We start from the raw sequence: 20,880 nt of genomic DNA, 5'->3' as shown, positions 1-20,880 counted from the left end.
AAAGTGAAGACGTAAGGTAAACACATTTTTAAGGGGACATTTCACAAAAAAAATTTAAGATGTCAAATAAATATTTGGTGTCCTCAGAGTACATACCCGGTATGTGAAGTTCTAGCTCAAAATATTATATAGATAATTTATTATAGCATGTTAAAACTGCCACTTGGTAGCTGTGAGCAAAAATGTGCCATTTTGGGTGTGTCCTTTTAAATGCAAATGAGCTAATCTCTGCACTAAATGGCAGTGTCGTGGTTGGATAGTGCAGATTAAGGGGCAGTATAATCCCCTTCTGACATCACAGGGGGAGCCAAATTTCATTTACCTATTTTTTCACACGCTTGCAGAGAATGGTTTACCAAAACTAAGTTACTGAGTTGTTTTTCTTCACCTTTTCTTGTTTGATAGAAGCACTGGGGACCCAATTATAGCACTTAAACATGGAAAAAGACAAATTATCATGATTTGTCCCCTTTAAAGTACATGAACGCACATTAAAAGCTCATTAGTGCCATCTAGTGGGAATTAAAGGTAACACTACTGTTACTGGTACTGTAATAAACTGTAAAATTTTTGTCATTAAATAACACAAACCACTTTTTTATATCATATTTTATAACTTTATTTTAAATAGTTGCTTGAAAAATAGCAATAAATTAAACAAAACACAATGTGAATGTAACTTGTACATAAATCTGCAGAGGCATGTTGCAAAATAGTATTTAAAGACAATAACAAAATAAACATCACAATGTAGAATCACAGTGCTACATAGTTCCCATCTGGAACATAGTGGAACACTCAGGACTTTATAACCAAAACTAGAAAACTGTGATGTTTAATGCACTGTTAGATGCATAACAATATTAATTCCAACCCTGTACATCCTCAACTGTAGCTTCAAAACTAAAACTTGTGTGACAGACCCTTAAAAAATAATCATCAGCCAAAAGATGTGCGAAACTTTAAAGAAATACACCTTTATAAAACACTGTCAGAATGAAAATAAGACAAAACATCAAAGCCACACTAATATAATCTAGTTATGCTTCTGTAAAACATTAACAATGGATCTTTTTTAACTTTTGTAAAGCTTTAAGTTTTTGTGTTTTAGGCATTTGCTATGTCACTAAATCTGCTACATCAGATTCTACTAAGTATGCTGCAACATTTGCGTGGCATATATTAAATTTAACGTAGCTACAGCTTAGCGCATTGTATCATTGCATAGCTTGCATGTTCTCACAGACAATCTTTACTTTTGTGCGTGTGCTTGATAGACGCGAGCATGCACTGTCATCAGCGATATCAATATGGCAAAGCTGACTAGCTCAAGCACAGGGTATTTGCATAATACGTATTAAGGTGCGTTCAAAAGCTATCAATAATTAAGATACTTATTTACAGGTACAGAATATCTTTTAAAGCGATATTTTGACTTGACACAAGGTGTACTGAATATTACGTCCTATTAAATATTACTCATGTTTCCAAATTTCTAAACTAAATAATAACATTTGATTTGTCTAAGACTTTTCTGACAGATGTTATTGAGATGTTATTAGCATTTTATGATTTTTCTTTCAAATACTTAATAATAAGTTTCAAGTTTATAGAAGTCAATTTATATAGGCAGTATTTATATTTGCAAAGGTAGATTATTGTAGCCGTAGAGACATTTAATACATAAATCCCAGAAAGGGGATCTTTATAAGAAAATGTATGAATAGGAAGACATATTTGTATTAGATCTACATTACCTTTTGTTCTAAATGTTTCACTGCCTTGTTGTTAGCATGACTAACAGTTGCTACAATAAACTGATGCTGTGCATATGGAAGTCCAATGGGAAGCATGCAAAGCTTTATCGTGTCTACATGATCTTGGCAGTTTTGAAATTTAATGGAGCATCACAGATGGCTTACGTTTAGCATTTTTGACTGTATCATCCTGGTCATTTCGGTCTAGCGCGTACCTGCAGCAAGGTGGGTGTCTGTTCCATTATGCGGACCAACAGTTTGTCAATATAATCCTCTAGGTCTCGGACCTGAGCCTTCATCTTCTTCAATTCAGCGTCTCGCTTTTCCAGCAGGGCCACCTGCAGCTCAGTTTCAGCACGCTGCTTCCTAACATCCATTTCCTGCTGAAGAAGCAGCGCTATCAGCTCCATGTTGGTCATGTTTTGGTATTGAGCCCGAGCCTCTATCAGAGCCAACTGCAATGGAAACAGACAAACGAGGGACACAGAGGAGACAGTAGTAAGCAATGCTGGGGTGTAACTAAAAGTTAGTATCTAAAGTACATTTATGTGTCAGTGAGCTTCTATTTAGATTTGCTGGCTTTGTTTTTGCTGATAAACCTTTTCCAGCACTTGAGATCAGCATGTGTTTTAGTTCCCTAAAGGTATTACAGACTTCCTCTATGTAGGCTACTGTTATATAAAAAAAACAACCTTTGGTCTTTAGTACCTGGGTTTTCTCATCCTCAGCTGATGTCGGTTGCACAGATCGTCCTGGGTTTATCGTGGACTTGAGTTTCTCCAACACTGAGCGGCTTTCTGGTTTCTTCTCTCCTTGCATAGTTGTGTTGGTCAAGGGTTTCACTGGGTGAGGGCTTTACATTGATAAAAAAGCACAGATACATAAGCATTTACTTGATATGGTTAAAGTGATGCTCAACTACTTTCTTAAAAAATTTTGTTGTTTTCGTAAAAGATTTTAGTTTTTTTCTTCCTGATGAGTTAGAACAGCATAAGCAAGAGTAAACTGAGGAAGAAGCCATGATTAAAAGGAATGCATAAACAAAGAAACATTTGTCCTTGAATCATGTGCAATTTTTCTAGTGCTAGTTGAGATGTGTATCCATATGTATGCAGTGTCAACAAATATAGTTTTTGCTGAAATATTATTACTAAGAATAATTTTATAAAAAATAATTTTCACAACAAATGAATGCAGTTAGATTTCTACACTGTACAAAGCTGTCACTGGTGGAGTACCCTTTAAAAATGGTCCTAATATGTACCATTTAGGTACAAATATGTATCTTTGAACTGCCAATATGTACCTTTAAGGTACTAATATGCACTTTCTGGGTACAAAAGTGTACCTTTTTGAAAGGGTACTGTCCCAGTGACAGCTTTCGTACCTTTATTTCTGAGAGTGTACCCTGTCACAAATCTTTAAAATCCTAGTAAAGTTAGATATTAAATTTGCTCTGTGTTTGTCAAACCGCATGAAAATGCGTTATTAACACTGATCTATATAAATGACTGGATTGCGCATGACGTCACACTTGTGAAGCCACCGCGCCGTCATGTTGGTATACCCAAACGTTCTATTTAATCAATGGACGTTATCAGATTTTAATGATAAAACATCACTTTAATTGAATTGAATTGAATTGAATTGAATTGAATTGAATCTTTATTGTCATTTGTACATCTTGTATACAATGAAATTACATTGCCTACCCGGCCAGTGCATAATAATAATAAATAAATAAATAAATAGATAAGTAATAAAAGTACTAAAATCAATATAAAATATAAAGAGTAAAAGAGAAACAACAATATGTTCTGCCATTGCACATGATTTAAGATATTAAGAGTTCAGTGACCTAATGGCCCAAGGATAAAAACTGTTTTTCAATCTGTTTGTCCTGCTCTTAATGCTCCTGTATCGTCTGCCAGAGGGCATAAGTTTGAACAATAGTTGACCTGGATGTGAGCGGTCGGCAGTGATTGCCTTAGCTCTTCTGAGACACTGCGTACTAGCAATGTCATCCAGTGTGCGTAGGCGACTGCCTATGATGTGTTGTGCTGCCTTAATGACCCTCTGCAGGTGTCCCCTGTCCGCCACTGTACAGTTAGCATACCATACTGTAATTCCATAAGACAGAACACTCTCAATGGTGCTCTGGTAAAATGCTACTAGCAGTTTCTCCTCTAGATGGTTCCTTCGAAGTACCCTAAGAAAGTGGAGTCTTTGCCGAGCCTTTTTTACCACAACAGATGTATTAACAGCCCAGGAGAGGTCTTCAGTTATATGTATGCCTAGGAATTTGTAAGAGGACACTCGTTGAACACAGTCTCCATTGATGTTCAGTGGTGCTGGTCCCCCCTCCTCCTTGTGTTTCCTGAAATCAATGATCATTTCTTTAGTTTTACTGGTGTTAAGCAGTAGGTTATGTTCAGTGCACCAACCTGCCAGCCTGTTAATCTCATCCCTGTATGCGGTCTCATCACCTCCATTGATTAAGCCAATAACTGTAGTATCATCAGCAAATTTAATGATGGTATTTGATGGGTGGGCGGATGTACAGTCATATGTGTACAGTGAATACAGGAGAGGACTCAGCACACAGCCCTGAGGGGAGCCTGTGCTGAGCGACAAGGTGGAAGAGCAGGTGGTGCCTACCTTAACCGTTTGAAGGCGGTCAGTCAAGAAGTTCTTGATCCAGGCACAAATGGAAGGGGGGATATCGATGGTGGTCAGCTTTTCCACTAGGATATCAGGTATTATGGTATTAAATGCCGAGCTGTAATCTATAAATAGCATCCTGACATAATTCCCTGACTGCTCCAGATGGCTAAGTGCTGTATGTAGAGCAATATTGATGGCGTCCGCCGTAGATCTATTTTTCCTGTAGGCGTACTGATGTGGATCCAGGTTTGGGGGGAGCCAGGACTTAATGTGATTTAAGATGAGCCTCTCAAAGCATTTCATGACAGTTGATGTTAGAGCGATAGGTCTGTAGTCGTTTGGACACTTTGGGGCAGGAGACTTTGGAACAGGTATAATGATAGCAGTCTTCAGGCATTGAGGGATGGTGGCTTGTGACAGTGAGAGGTTAAACAGCCTAGTCAAAACTCCCACAAGCTGGTCAGCACAGGCAGAAAGTACCTTACCAAGTACTCCATCCGGACCTGCTGCTTTCCTGGTGTTCACAGTCTTCAGCACCTGCCGCACTTGATGTTCCTGGAGCGTGAGTGTGTAGTAGCTGCAGGTCTGTGGTGGTCGTGCTGCTATATATGGTGTCTCACTTTCAAAGCGGGAAAAGAAGATGTTCAATTCCTCAGCCAGTGATGCATCAGCGTTGGTGATGACAGGTGTGGAGCCCTTGTAGTTGGTAATGCTCTCAAGTCCCTGCCATACCTGCCTAGTGTTGTTATTGGCGAGTTGTTCTTCCACTTTCCTCTTGTGAGCCTTCTTAGCAGCTTTAATGCCTCTCTGCAGCTCTGCCCTCGCCACACTGTACTGTTCTTTATCACCTGACTTAAAGGCATGGTCACGGGTTCTCAGGAGTTTACGGACATCTGAAGTCATCCATGGTTTTTGGTTTGGATATATCCGGATACGCTTCTCCAATGTTACACTTTCAGTGCAGCTTTTTATGTAGAACAGAACAGTCTCTGTGTACTCCTGTAGGTCAAGATGATCAAATATGCTCCACTCCGTGTGCTCAAAACAATCTTGAAGCTGAGAGAGTGCTCCATCAGGCCAGATTTGTACGTTCTTTATGACAGGTTTAGATTTCCTCCTGAGAGGGGTATATGCAGGAACCAGAAAAAGTGAGAGGTGATCTGACATGCCTAGGTGTGGAAATGGTACTGTCCTATAGGCTTGCTTCACATTGGAATAAACCTTGTCTAATGTATTCTTCCCTCTGGTTGAGCACTGTACATACTGAACAAAGTTAGGAAGCACAGACTTGAGGCAAGCTTGGTTGAAGTCCCCAGCCACAATAAAAGCTCCCTCTGGATGAACCTGCATTTGTTTGTTCATAATGTTGTAAAGCTGTGTGAGCGCTTTACTCGTCTTCGTTTTTATATCTGAAGTTACCCTGTACATTATTACAACACAAACGTCCAAAGCATGTAAATAGTTATTTACTGAAAGTTGTACATTTTGCGTTTTAGTATTAATGACAATAAACGTGCTCATTCTGAAATCTAAATAAATAATCATGCTTTGTACAGTATGTGCATGCAATAATTTGCTAGTTTTGTAATTATGTTATCTTAACTTACAAGTTACCTAAACTTATTTAGAGATATAACGCTGACCGTCACAGTGTAGCTGAATGTCAAAAAAACCTTTATTTATACCCGTGTCATTAACAAATGCAGCAGACACACTCGCCTTAACGGTTTTTTATAAATCCATTATCCTGCCCGATTAAAACATAAACATTGCAAATAACACCAGAATTAACAAATAATTAACGTACACATATCCTAAAAATTAACCTTGTGTAACTGATACGCTGTAAAGGGGGTAAATTTTTATCATGATTTTGAATGGAAGTCAATGACGCTCTCTGCCTGTTGGGTATACCAAGATGGCGGCTCGAACTCTGCGCTGGCTTCACCTCATGCAGTTACGTCAAGCGTTCTATGCGCAATCCAGTCATATAGATCATATGGTTATTAACCACCCAACCAAATTTGAATGATGGATAAAAATGAAGAAAATAAAATAAGTTATCAAAATCTTGGAAAAATAGGCGGGATTCTCTGCTCTCAAATGCTGGGGGCGTGTCCACTCTCTGCACTGAAACCACGCCCACTTACGTGAAAGCTACCATCTCTCTTCCAAACTTCCAAATACCACTACAACCTAAATGGGTGCACATGTGCGGTGGCCCAAGTGCTTCCTCAGAACATCGTTTTAGGCCAGCCTAAAAAAATCCTGAACCAAGAAATGGTGAAAAACAGTTTAAAGCCTCCTTTCCACTGTACACGACCGTTGGAGTTCGCCCCCTAGTGGCAGTCGTAATGTTTCAGTTTAATTGTAAATCCGTGCCAACCTGAAGAGAAGATCATTCCAGCGCAAGAGCGTTCATTCTTGTATTCACCATAGTGCCAGGAGCAGTGGTGTAGTGGTGCCAGGAGAAGTAGGTATACTCTTAATTTATGGCCCCATTTTTTGAAAGTAGAAGTGGGTATAGTCCATGCCATCAAATAAAGAAGTGGGTATCCTCTGTATACCTGCGTATACCCTGCACTACACCACTGGCCAGGAGTGCAAATGAATGAAACAATAAACAGCTATGCATATATGACAAAGACTGCCAATATTTTTTGGAGAGAACATATTAAATTAATTATTACTTATAAGTAATCAATAGTTTTTTTTTAAAAGAATTCAATTGTTACTGATAAAGTTAAGCAAAAAAAGATTATTCATTTTCACCTTGCACAGCGTTTTGATTGGAATACACTGAAATAAATCACTTCTGGTCGGGGTATTGCATGCGGTGTAAATGCACAAGTTCAAAAATTTCAACGAATTCGACGCTCAAAACGAATCCAAAAATTATGCATCTGCAAATGGTCGGCACCTCACGCAGCCCCTTTGCGACTCTCCATAGGGAATGAATGACTTCTGGTTCATCGGGCGTTGTTTGTCGTGTACAGTGGAAAGGCGGTGGTGGTGGTTGAGGAGATTCCCCCGTTCATATGTAAAGCGCTTTGAGTACTGAGAAAAGCGCTATATAAATGTAAGGAATTATTAATTATTATTATTAAAGGCGGGTTAACTCTGCAATTCAGTACTACATAGTTTACAGTCTTTGTGTTTCAGCAGTACTTAAATTTTTAAGATTGACTTTACAGGGACTTTAAAGGAACAGTATGTAGGATTCTGGCCAAAACTGGTATTGCAATCACAAAACTTGTGGCTGAAACTGGTACTGCAATCACACAGCTGGTGGCCAATACACAAAATGACAACATAAACATCAGTTGAGGGCTGCAACTCCACTTTTTAAATGACAATATCCTGGCCCGACCACTGTTGTCAGTGATATAAGTATTTGAAATAAAAATTATTTCTTAATGTCTAGTGACATATCAGGGCCATTTTATGATTAATTGATATAAATTTCTTACATACTGTTCCTTTAAAGGTAAAGCAAATGAGACATTAGGTATAGTAAGACTAAGTACACATACAGAACTGTGCAAAACTCTTAGGCCACCGTGCCAGAATTAGATTTGTTGTTTTTGCAATGTTAAAGTGATCATATATAATTGTTTCTCAAGGGGATCGCACACCGGCCGCGCAGCTTAGCGCTGCACCGTTCTAATAAAATCGAACACATTGTTTTCTATGAGTATACGCACACCAGCGCCGCCAGGTGGCGCATGTCCGCGCCGCCCAGCTTTTTGACTCAGGAAGTTGCTCAAATCCCTGTCGTGCCACACAGCGCCACTCACATAGTTTAACATTAAATAACATATTTGTCCCAAATCATTAACAATTAACATTGGCTGCTAACGTATAGTTTGCATTTTGAAGTAGATGCTATCTGACGAAACTCGCACTATTTAATGTGCACTTTCGGTTTACGCAACCTGATCTCACGAATTTCCGTGGCATAGTGAAGGAATTTTGTGCTCATTTTTCCGTGGCATTCTCACGGATTGGTTACTCAACTGTTTTGTCCTATTTTCTTACCATTTTCGCTTCGGTTTAGGGTTAGATTTACATGAAATGACATCCCTACCCAACCCAACTGTAACCCCAACGCCAGGCGGCAATTGTTTAAAGTTTAGAAAATATAAAAGAATAAATCAGAAAAAATTGTATAAACCAATAGTTAAAGTGACATACTAACGCAAACATCAAATCTAACCCTAAAGCGAAAATGCTTTGAAAATAGGAAAAAGCAGTTGAGTAACCAATCCATGAGAATGCCATGGAAAAAGACAGTCCGTAGCAGGGCCACGGAAAAATGCGGAGATCCGTGAGAATGCCACAGAAAAATGAGCACAAAATTCCGTGACTATCCCACGGACCTTTGTGAGATCATGTTGCGTTTACGATACCAACGAGTTGTCCTAGACGCGACTCGACGCTGAGCTGCAAGGCCGGTGTGCGACCCCCTTCAGTCTCTTTAATAGAATACATACAGATAATACAGGAAATGTGTATAGTATTAAAAACTGTATAAAATGTAAACTGATTTAGGGTAAAACTTGAGCAATAGCAGGAAACTGCAGGATCTCTAAAACCTAAATAAAATTAAATTTCTAATAAAATAAAAAAAATTGTCTTTTTACTTCAAGAGAGGTCACACTAAACTCAGACGATGCCTAAAGAAGACATTTAGTCCTGAAAATGTACTTTTTTTTACATATTTCCTGTATTTTCGGTTTGTATCTTAATAAAAAAGTTTGAAAAATAAATATGGATAGACATTCAAACTTCTAAAACATTAAATCTGGTGGTGGTGGCCTAAGACTTTTGCAGAGTACTGTATATAATATAAAAAAGTGGAAAATAATCTGAGGTCTATCATTTTTTATATTTTTTCTGTGATACATTCACTCTCACTCACAGTTGCTAGTCTTTATATCACCTATAACTTATTAAATACAATGCAATACAAGTCTGCTCTTTTTGTTATGTATTATAACCTCAACGAGGAAAGATGTATTGCGGCATGTCTACCAAAACATATGCATAAATGTTAAAAGGCAAAAAGCAACAGAAAAGAGATGAAAAATGAACAAACTGAAGGAAATAGACAAGCAGGAAGCATGAAAGTAATTAGAGTTGATGCTGAGAAAAAGCTTTAACACGTTTCTCCAAATTATAGCAAGCTGTGAGCAAAATCCTAGCGCATTTGTGAAAGAGAATGAGGTAATTTCCTCAGGTGAGTGATAGGAAGAGGGAGTAAGTACGATTTTACAGGCAGTGTGAGGTCTCACCTGCTCTCCTCAAGGGGCAGGAGGACGTTGGCTGGCTGTGTCTCCTCAGGTGAGAGGGGGAGCGGTGCGTCAACCTGGGGCTGGGCTTTGGTGAAGGAAGTGGAACCCATGCTGGGCATCTCATTTGGGGGGTTCACATGAAGGGAAGGGTCAGGGTGGAGACAGGCAGGAGTACAAGCTACTGGTAAGGGTGAGGGGGAAAGATCATGCAGAATGAGGTCTGATGCAGATTTAGGAGAGCGCGGTCTGATTCGGGCTGACTTTACATTGGGGCTTATGCAGCTTTTTGGGGCTAATTTTGCATGCAAGTCCTCAAAGCTGATTCGTTCATCCTGGGTCAAACTGAATTCCTCTGTCTCGCTGGCTTTGGAGAGACAGACTTCAGTCGTCAGGTTCGCATTTGCATGATGATCAGGGTGCTTACATGTTTGTTCATGCACTTTTTCTCCATCATGTGTACTACTGTGTATGATGTCATTGGTTTCTGCTGACCCAGGTTTGATCTGAGTTGTCACAATGTCGTCATTGCCGAGGGCTGAGGTTGTTTGTGTGACCACAGAGATCTCTTTGTTTTGGAGAACGTCAACCTCACAGTGAGACTCGCAATTTGAAATTGTGTTACAATGCTTTGCATCTCTTTCGAGCCCTTCACGTGATCTTTGAAAAAGTCGATTTAAACTGTTATGGTCTGATGAGTCAGTAACATGTGATGTGATGTCTTTACGAGTCTTCTTGGATGATACATCCTCAGGCATGCCTGGTGAATATTTAGGTAGTGAACCAGAAAAGTTCAAATTGGGACACTCGTTCAGCCCTTTTGATGGTTTACTACCGTCTTTATTAATTTCAAAGAGTGGTTGAACATCAGACGCTGAACTTTCTGAATCAATGTAAGCAAATTCCGCAGTACTATCCATATTGTTGTTTGAATCTCTGGGAGGGATAGTAAGCAAACCAATGTCATTGGTAGTTTGTTTTTGCTCAGTGGAGGCTTTCTGCTTTGGATCAATTTCACAGGAAGACTCTGAATCGTGTTTTAGTTGGGTCTGAGGGGAACTGCAAAGCGATTCGGTCACTGTGGTGTCAAAGTCAGATGGGAAACACAGCGTTTCTGGTTCAGAATAGTGGGAATGGAGCGAGTCTTCAACTAAACCATTCGGAGAGTTGTGGGAAACATTGTTCACCATTAAATCAAACGTGGGACCTTTCGAACAAGGAGCATTTGCCACCATTCTTTCTTCCCCAACTTCAAGCAGACCACCGTGCAACTCTGTTCCCAATGAAGCCGAGTTACGCTTATCTGAAGAAGTATGGCATGAAACGTTTCTCTTCATATCTCCCTCTCTCACATGCTGCAGGGACGCGAAGTCGGTCTGAAAGAGGACGCAGGCTTCTTTCTGCACTGCTAACTCCTGAGCTCTATCTAACCAGCTGTCAGCAAACCTCTCTCTAGCTGTGACTTGGTTCCTCACAGGTCTACGTGGTGGTAAGGGAGGGATATCCCATGGCTTTGGTACATCCATATCAACTTCATCGACTCTTAAACGACTATTACCGACATGCACCATCTGGTTAAGGTTAGGTACCCGTGAGAGAAACGGTGCTGATGGTGGTCTAGTCGGGGTCGCCGTTGGTGATTTCAGCCGGCCGATGGCGAACGTCTCAAAGTCATCACATTCACCGACCCTCTCGGACAGTGAATAGTTTGCGTTAGTGTTTGAGTTACTGTACGTGTCCGGTGTCTCAGGCACAATGGTTGGAAGAGACCTCTGCCTGGCCATACTCCTGGGTCTCTCTCGTTTCACCACGGACATTTTGTTCTGCATCCCATTGGGAGAACAGTAAACAGCAGTAGGAGACTTCAGTGCTTCTTCAGCTATAAGATCCTCAAAAAATGGATTTTGTTGTAGCCGCGTGAGGAAAGGATTGGTGGGGGACATGGAAGGTGGTGTTGGGGATGGACAGGTAAATGGGTTGGAGTGATCACCACTAGGGGGAGACATTGAGGCAATGGGGAGAGTGCAAGGGGGCTGAATGGGCGGGCAAGAGAGGGCAGGAGAAGGGTTTGTGTTTGAGCTGCTCTCTACCTTAGGAGAAACTCCCAGCCTGTGGAGGGAAGGCACAAGTAGTCCTCTTAGTCATAGTAATGTGTAATGGGCCATAACATCTAGCTATCTATAGGCTATCTATCTATAGGTGGGGAGAGAGTGTCAGTTCTTCTCTATTAGACAAACCTGTTACTAGATCAAAATCAGTCTCTGAATTCAAATTCTGATGCAATTTGGGCTAACCCAGATATAGGAGGTTTCTGGCATGACCAGCTTGCAATCTGTGTTCATAAATTAATACTGTGGTATAGCTGGAACATTCATAACAGAGCACTATGAGTTGGAGGCATATGCTGATAAGGAAATTAGGAAAATGTATTATTTAAAACTAAAAAGAAAACTAAAAGAAAAACCTATGACTGGATCATGTGTTGAAACATAAATGCTGCTGAACAAAAAAAATAAATCAAAGTGAAAAAAAATGATATAAGAGAACATATCTTATAAAAGCTGATGTTTAATGGTTTTGAAATTTGGATGAGAAATGCACACACAAGTCCCTCTTTTAAAAATCTCCTGACCTATGTCCTGCAGAGAAAGAGCAATACAAAGAAATGAGATGGAAAACGCTACTGCATTGGCCTAAACTGTTGCATCAGCAAATAAAAACATATTTGAGGATCAAAATGCAGGTTACCATATAAAACTACACCCATGTCCAAAAAGGTCATGGGTAGCAACTATTTGTGAGAGACAGTAGCAAACAGCAACATGTTTTTCTCTATTGTAACATAAAACCTAATGGCTTTGCTTGGCCTTCACTCACCTTGGCTTGCTGTGGGAGTCACCAGAGCCAAACCATCCCCTGCGTCTGCCTTCCAAAGAAGCAGAAACCTGGCCCTGTTCAGGCTTGGCTGGGAGAGAGTCACTCCTCCCACTTGAAAACAAAGTCTTCCTCAGCTTTTTCCCTTTGTCCACCACTTCCATGACGCCAGATGCCGTCTGAGGGCCAGTTGCCTGCACTAGTTTTTCCTCTGGGGTGGTCTGGCTTACAGATCCATCTGCCTCACCATCTTCCTTCTTGCTCTTTTCAGTCGAAAAGCTCCTTTGCGAATCCTCACCGCGTCGAGTGAGGTTCTGAAGAGAACGAGAAAGTGGTGCGCATTTCTCCAGCAGGGAACGCTTGGCTGGAATGGTGCTTGGACTTTTGGGGCTGACGGGCTCGGATGAGTAGATATGGCTGCCGTTTATGCAGATGGTGGATTGGGAGAGCGTCGTGCTTTGACCTTTTAGGGTCTCTGTGGCAGGGTTAGGCCGAGGAATGCCTGTGATCTTACTGGCTTCATCGCTGTGTGCACGCTTGTGGGTCATTACTTTGGTGGACAGATAAAAAAGGGTCACAGAAGAGAAAAATAGTGAAGCTATTAACAGTTTGTTTAATTGATATTCGAAAAATTTGATTGCATGTTGCCTTATTGTACACTAGTTAACATTTGAAGTGGATCAAAACCTTCAACTGTTGACTAGTATAAATAGCGTGCACTTAAATGTGCTGTAAGTGGTTTTCGAATTACCGACAGATTTAGCCAATTAGACATGCCCTTTAGTCACAAAACCCCACCCAAAAAAGCATGCAAACACACCTGGTGTCACTTGTGATCAGCAGGCAACTGGTGTGCATTACTTCAATGTCACACATAAGAAAAATCAAGAGCAACAATAGCAAAATAGTATTCTCAAATGAAAGTTAATTGGCTAAACAACCCAGATAGCAATAGTCTCCAGGATCTGCTATGAAGTAAGCAGCACCGGTGCAGATCCGGTGCAGTTCCGCCCCGAGTCCATTGCTATTTGGGAAACAATCTGAGCTCATAAATTAACTTAAATTCTGATATTTAACTTTGCAATAACGATTACCATCTTGTAATGAATTCTCTACAACATCTCAAAGATTTCTGACCTTTTATTCCTCCTTTATCCTCTATGCTGAATGGCTCCATCACTCTGCTGCTGTAAACTGGAGTTCTGGACAGCTCTACCGGAACAAACGGATCCCCAGTGGACGATGCCATGCTACTGTCAGACGCCAAAGAAGAACAAGATCGTGTGTCCGAATTCTTACGCAGTTTCCCCTTCAGGAAGAAATCTTTCACCTTGCTCCTGTGTTCATCAACCCCATCTTCTTCACCCGGCTCCTGAGCTCCATCATCGCTCGCGAAGGGTGGACCAACGGAGCCAGAAAGGGCGGCGTAGCGGCCAGGTAAAATGGCAGAGGAGGATTCCACGTCACCTCTCTTTCTACCCGTGACACGGTCTTTCAGCTTCCCAAAAGCCGAACGGGGCTTGTCCTTAACAGTGAGATCGTACATGCTAGCAGTCATGTTGTTGCGGGTGAACTGGATGGTCACCTGTAGTTCTCCGCGCTCTTTCTCTTTTCGACCTGACTTGGAGTGCAGCTTAAGCCACCTGGAATATAGACAGAAAATGTATGATTAAAGTTTATCAAAAAAACATAATGGGGATTTTTTTGAGAATTACACAAACCAAAGTGAATATATAGGGTATTGAGAAGAAAGAACATTGACATAATAAATCCCCCTAATGTCAATTATGGTTACAGCCATGTATAAACTTAATTTTTTTTATACATAATAACATTTTAAATACATGATTGATTTAATTAAAGTTCCCTTAATTTGGGATGATACAGCCCATTATATGGCCCAGACATGTTTTTGTGAAATTCATCTTCTTCATCTTTTATAACAGTGCCTTACAATTTCCTAAACAACACTGAATGAAATATCTCCCAGGCTAAAAATGAAGCGTAAACACAAGTAAGGGCCTCTTGAGCCAGTGTTATTCCCTTTGAGTGGTCCGCCCCTTTGTTTTAGAATAAACCAGTGGTGAAAATATTTCCTCCATTTCCGGTGCAACAGGGAACACCTCGTGTGCACACGTGCAGAGAGCCAAGACAAACATCTTGGGAGAGGGAGAGAGAGAGAGAGAGAGAGAGAGAGAGAGAGAGAGAGAGAGAGAGAGAGAGAGAGAGAGAGAGAGAGCCTTCAATTTAAGCCAGATGTGCAGAATAGCCTCATGACTACATTGACATTTAAAGGTCCCGTTTTTTCTGTGTTTTGGAAGCTTTGATTGTGTTTACAGTGTGCAATTTAACACATGTTTATGTTTCACGTGTTAAAAAACACAGTAATTTTCACACAATTTACTTATCTGTATACTGCTGTTTTCCCTGTCCTAAAAACGGGCTGTCGTCTTCCTTGTTTTATGAAGTCTCTCCTTCAGAAATACGTAACGTATAGTTTACTACGTGTGTAGCTTGTTGTGATTTGACAGAAGCTTAGCTTAGCCGTTTGAGCTAAAGCTGGCGACTGACGTATTCCTGTGGGCGTAGTTTAGTCAAAAACTGTTTTATTGACATCAATCGGGAAATAGAGGGCTGTAGTCCAAACTCACCATTCGCTGGCTTTGAAAGGGGAATTCTGTTAAAGAAAATATATCGCCTGGCAGTGAACTTCGAGCTTTATCATTTTGCAGGTATTATTTATGCTCTAACAGCAACATTACACACTAACTAAAGTTTGACATTTAATGATTCAGTGTATTAAAGGGAGATTTATCCATCTGTCTCTCTATCTATAAGGCCTACACGACAATTATACCTGGATTTTTTACATGCATCATGGGATATGTTGTTGCAATCACCATTATTAACAGCTTATAAAAATAAAATTCCAACACAGGGGTTTCCTCCTTGAAAATGTACAGCTGCACAGCTTGCGAGTTGGTTGGAAAGCTTACGTCTGACCTCAGTGTACATTTCTGACAGAACTGAAGGAGGATTATATTAAATCATAGCGATATAGACAGTATTGTCTCATATCGTATCCTGCTGGAAAAAACAATATATTACCACAACTCTATATACCTCCCAGCCCTAGTAGCTAAGGTGTTTTAAGTGGTTCCTAGGGTGGTAAGGTTTTTTAGGGAGTCGGTTAAAGGAAAACCGTTTTTCAATATCTTGCTATGTTCTTACTAGGGCTGTAACGATTAATCGTGCAAATGCGCGTTTTCTCAATGAATGAATTTTAATCAATTGCGGTAAAATCCTGGCACATTCCAAAGCCAGGGGGCACTCTCGTGCAGAAACTCCCTTTGTGCCAAAGAAGAAGTAGCATTACAAATGCTATTCCAGGGGTGCGTTCCACTCCAGTTTTAGACACACACTCGCAAACTTCCCTAAGCACTTCCCCTCGGGGGAATCCCTGTCGCCATTTTGAAGTGCGCTCCACTTCGTCAAGTGGACGAGGGAAGTTTGTATGGACAGACCCTCGCTCCCTCGATTTTGACCGAGGGAGCGAGTCTGCTTCATATGTACACTTCATGCAGCTTCATATCCCACAATGCAACACGATTGTGATGTCACTTCAGCAACTCGCGCTTTGCACATGGAGGGGGCGGTCTCCACTTTCCATGTGATTAAGGGCTTAGGACGATCCATTTGAACCCACTTCAAGTGTTTCAGCAGTAGTGGGCACTCGTACAACGTAAGCAATGACGTACATCCGAGTGAACGAGACTGAGGGAAGTTAGCGAGGGAAGTTCATAAAAAAACGAACTGGAACGCAGGGCAGGACACAAATTGTGTATGAAACACAGAATCGCAGCCTTGCAATTCAGAATCGATTTCAGACAGCCATTTTTAATGGACAATTAATCGTAGGCATGGGCAAAAAAACCCAAAGATTTTCCGATTAATCGTTTTTTTACGTGGTCGATTAAAAATCGATTCTCAAAGTCCATTAATCGATTTTATTTTTATGAAATGACCTGATCCTGTTTGATCAAGGAATGCGACTGTTTTGACTTTTTTTCTTGCATCAAAATTTTATTGTATTAAACATAATTGTATGCGTTTGAAAATTAGAGATGGGTTCTGTTTAAATGTACCCAAGTGTACCTAAAATAAAAAAGTGTAATATACAGGTTGGTGGCTCTTAATTTCTTTTTATTAATTACCCACTTGTAAACTTATGTTCACTGTTTTTTTTTTAAATAAAGTATTTGTATTAAATCTATATTCATTGAGTTGCATCAAGAATAGAGTATAAAAATTGGTCCGAGAATCGGAATCGAACCAAGAACAGAAATCGAATCGATCCGATAGCATATTAATCGAAATTGAATCGATCCGGAACATCTGAATCGATACCCAGTCCTAATTAATCGTTACAGCCCTAGTTCTTACCTCAACTTAGACAAATTAATACTTCCCTATCCTTTTTCAATGTGTGCACTTAATCTTTGTACGGCGTGTCGTAACTGTGTTAGCATTTAGCCTAGCCCCATTCATTCCTTAGGATCAAAACAGGGATGAATTTAGAAGCCACCAAACACTTCAATGGTTTTTCTATTTAAAGTCCTACATGAGTAAGTATGGTGGCACAAAATAAAACATCATCACTCCCCCCTTTTTACTGTGCCCGAGGTCGAAGTGCTGCAAACTAGTGCTCTTCCGCCATACAATATAGTTCTCATTTTTATCCGCTTAAAAAAATCGCCACGTTTTATTTTGTGCCACCATACTTACTTGTGTAACTACTCATGTAACAGTCTTTAAATAGGGAAACCATGAAAGTGTTTGGTGGCTTCATAATTAGGGCTGGGTATCGATTCAGATGTTCCAGATCGATTCAATTTCGATTCACAAGCTATCAAATCGATTCGATTTCGATTCTCGATTCAATTTTCGATTCCGATTCTCGGGTTGGTTTTTATACTTGATTCTTGATTCAACTCAATGAATATAGATTTAATACAAATACTATATTAATAAAAAATAACAGTGAACATAAGTTTACAAGTGGGTAATTAATAAAAAAAAAAAATTAAAAGCCACAACACTAACCTTCTCGTCTTGCTTGCAAAATCTAAAATGCTTCCATACCTCTTACTTTTTATGCGAAGGTAGCATCAACGTCGATGAACCCCCTAAAATCGCCATTTTAAGCACTCAATGAAAGAATGACAGTCTCTTTGGAAACATCGCGCAAGGCAAAAAAGAGGGACTAATAATTTGATTAATGTTAATCTTACGTTCAATGTTTGCACAAAAAAATATGGGGAAAAATCGATTCTGCTCTTTGAGAATCGATTTTGAATCGACCACGTTTTAAAAAACGATTAATCGAAAACTCGATTTTTTTGCCCAGCCCTATTCATAATTCATCCCTGTTTGGATCCTAAGGAATGAATGGGGCTGTACAAATATTAAGTGCATGCATTGAAATTAGATAGGGATGTATTAATTTGTATAAGTTGAGGTAAGAACATAGTAAAATATTGAAAAACTGTGATGTTTTCCTTTATTATAGCTGATTGATTTAGTGTTGTTCTTACATTTTTTCCAGGTTTTGCATCTGTTAATATAATTTTTCCTACATTTTATTGAAGTGAACGTGGGAATCAAGGAAGGCGTATGTTGAAATATGACAATAACAATGTTATTGTTGTTCAGCACGCCTCACTGACTTCCTCTTTCACTTGTTTATAGAGGCTTCAGCCAAGAGCCCCCTACCAACCTCATCTCTGTCCCCCACTTCCATGAAATGATTCACTCGCCCTAAGGGTGTCACTAAAGTTTAACTACCTTAGTAGTCTACCTTACTCTTAGCTGTGTGTAGACTTAGCAACCAAGACTTACCTACAAACACAAAAGAAAAGATTCACAAGATTGATGTGCTTGAATGTAGACTCTGTGACTATTGTGACACACACTGGTACTGGCCTGTGGAGTCATCATGATTGTGTGCCAGCAGTAAGCATGCAGACAGATGAGGACTAGACACGGCATGCCTTTAAAAGTATGCTGCTGCTGTTGTGCCCATACAGATAAAACCGATCCTATTACTGTGGCGTTTTTGATATTGCAGTTCCCATAAATAGCTTACATAGCTTGTATTTCCTTAAAAAAATGTCTGAAAAGGGTTATTATTTGTGCCATTTCATTCAGTCAAGGTGTGAATGTCTGTTCAACTGTGAAATGGGTTCTTCAAAAATATCACAGGCTCAGGGTTTTGGCATGCTTGTGTCAAATATCTCAGCACCGTATTGACTAAAAAACAAGGAAGGCTTATGTATTCTGTTATTTTATCTTGTAAGGACATCATTATAGGATCATACTAATTTGTAACATGTGAAAATGTTAAAATAGGATTAAAATAAGTAAATATGAGTTTTGTTGTATGTTGCTTACAGTAACTTGTTAGGTTCAGGGTACCTAGTACAGTATTTACACAGTAAGTACATAATATGTACATGTTAAACAAAAATACTAGGCTATACTCTAGTAGGCTATTAACTATAGCAAACTCTATACTGTGGTACGCTATATTATAAATCCCTACACTTTGTTAAAGTGTGCTATAGTATTATGCAGTATTAGTAATTCATAAACTGTAGTAAATACTCTAATACACTTTAATATTTACTATGGATAATACGACATCCTTTATTTGTGTGAACCGTGTTTTGACAACCTTGGCGGACCATGTTAATAGGATGACATGTACCGTATCAAAGTGCACGGTAATTTTATCAAATGCCATCACTGTAGCCTACCATTGCACTGTCATAGACAATTAAAAACGCCCACCATCATTAATTTGATCCTATTAGCACTAATACTTACTCGTTTCTGGGACACGTCCCTTCCTGAAAAACTTTGTCCAGCGGGACAACAGTTTTACCGAGAAATACGTCCAGACCGATGAGCACGCGATGCATGACAGTCAGAACCAGGTTGCTGCTCCCGGGCGGGTACGCGCTTGTCCCCGCAGCCTCGAGCAGACCGGGCGGCAGCTCGAACGCGCACTCCTCGTTCCACTGCGGCTCGTCAGCCTTCTCCACCAGGCCGGTGGTGTACTTCTCCTTGCCCACCTGGATGATAGTGTAGAGATATCGACTGCCTTGCTTGCCCTTCGTCCGCAGACTCCTCGCACGAAGCACGGTCACGTTGACGTGTGTCGGGACCCATCTCTGATCGTCGTCGTCCAGGCTTATCAGAGGCATCCCTGCGGTGGGAGACTGGGTTGTTTTGGGTGATCCACGCACAGTGACTCTTGCGCACTGGACAACTATGCGCTGCCCGCGCCCTTGCGCCTATCCGCCTCGTGAAGTTGCAGTGAGTGCGCGCTCACGCCAGCGCCAAATCTCAGCATTATCGTCGTGGGAAATCCAAAAGGATAAATTACAGTCGTAACACTGATAGAAATGAAATTCCTTTAAAACTTTACATCAGCTGACGATAATGAATCACACGGCGTCACCACAACAGCTCTTCACTGCGCTAACGCCGCGCGACCCGCCCTCCAATATTTTGGGAGCTCCGCAATAAAGCATCCAGTAGAATTAAAGAGAAAGGCACCCCGGAATTACATTGCGATTTTTCATATTGTACCTTTCCTCATATTTAACATAGACTATAACGCTCATTGTTGATGTTATCCAGCGATGAGAACAAAATCGAGAACATTGACTGCGACACTCGGAGTGGGCGGGATTTAAGAGTGAGAAATAAACTTTTCCATGCACGCTGGACCCAATTAATTGGAAAAACGCTGGAAACCGATTCAATTTAGCCAGATAAACATTTTAGTAAGTTCATAGGCTATTTTAATATAGTAAATTGTAGTATATTTTAGTAACAACACTTTGTTAATGTATACTATACACTCTAAAAAACAAACGGTGCTATATAGCACCAAAACAGTTGCTTTGGATCGTAACGATAGAAGAACCATTTTTAGTGCCATATAGCACCGGTGAAGAACCAGTGAAGCACCAGTGAAGCACCTGTGTAGAACCATATAGTGCTATGTAGAACCATATGTGGTGCTATATGGCCCCTATATGGTTCTACACTGGTGCTTCACTGGTGCTTCACTGGTGCTTCACTGGTGCTTCACTGGTTCTTCACCGGTGCTATATGGCACTAAAATGGTTCTTCTATCGTTACGATCCAAAGCAATTGTTTTGGTGCTATATAGCACCGTTTGTTTTTTTAGAGTGTATAATTCTGTAGTTTATAGCAAATTGATA

General features: G+C 40.3%; 1 protein-coding gene across 1 annotated transcript; it reads right to left on the bottom strand.

Annotated features, from left to right (window-relative positions):
- Positions 1 to 585: 585 nt before the first annotated feature.
- Positions 586 to 20,350, bottom strand: rab11fip5b (RAB11 family interacting protein 5b (class I)). Its single transcript, XM_065273786.2, has 6 exons — positions 19,472 to 20,350; positions 13,724 to 14,229; positions 12,590 to 13,136; positions 9,716 to 11,821; positions 2,466 to 2,610; positions 586 to 2,212 (listed from the first exon to the last, which is right to left on the bottom strand). Exons 1-6 carry the CDS (start codon positions 19,849 to 19,851, stop codon positions 1,952 to 1,954), a joined length of 3,945 nt encoding a protein of 1,314 aa, XP_065129858.2. The 5' UTR covers positions 19,852 to 20,350; the 3' UTR covers positions 586 to 1,951.
- Positions 20,351 to 20,880: the final 530 nt, after the last annotated feature.

The sequence above is a fragment of the Paramisgurnus dabryanus genome, chromosome 16 (genome assembly GCF_030506205.2).
Source record: "Paramisgurnus dabryanus chromosome 16, PD_genome_1.1, whole genome shotgun sequence".
In the NCBI taxonomy this organism is placed as follows: domain Eukaryota; kingdom Metazoa; phylum Chordata; class Actinopteri; order Cypriniformes; family Cobitidae; genus Paramisgurnus; species Paramisgurnus dabryanus.
This window is presented reverse-complemented; position numbering and strand designations above follow the sequence as displayed.

Bases quoted from the DNA above. Each gene is read 5' to 3' on its own strand.
- rab11fip5b (XM_065273786.2), bottom strand. From the start codon at position 19,851: ATGCCTCTGATAAGCCTGGACGACGACGATCAGAGATGGGTCCCGACA. The intron at 13,137-13,723 runs GTCAGAAATCTT...TGTCCACCAAAG, and splicing joins GGATAAAGGAGGAATAAAAG to TAATGACCCACAAGCGTGCA. The intron at 2,611-9,715 runs GTGAGACCTCAC...ATCAATGTAAAG, and splicing joins CTGCCCCTTGAGGAGAGCAG to CCCTCACCCAGTGAAACCCT.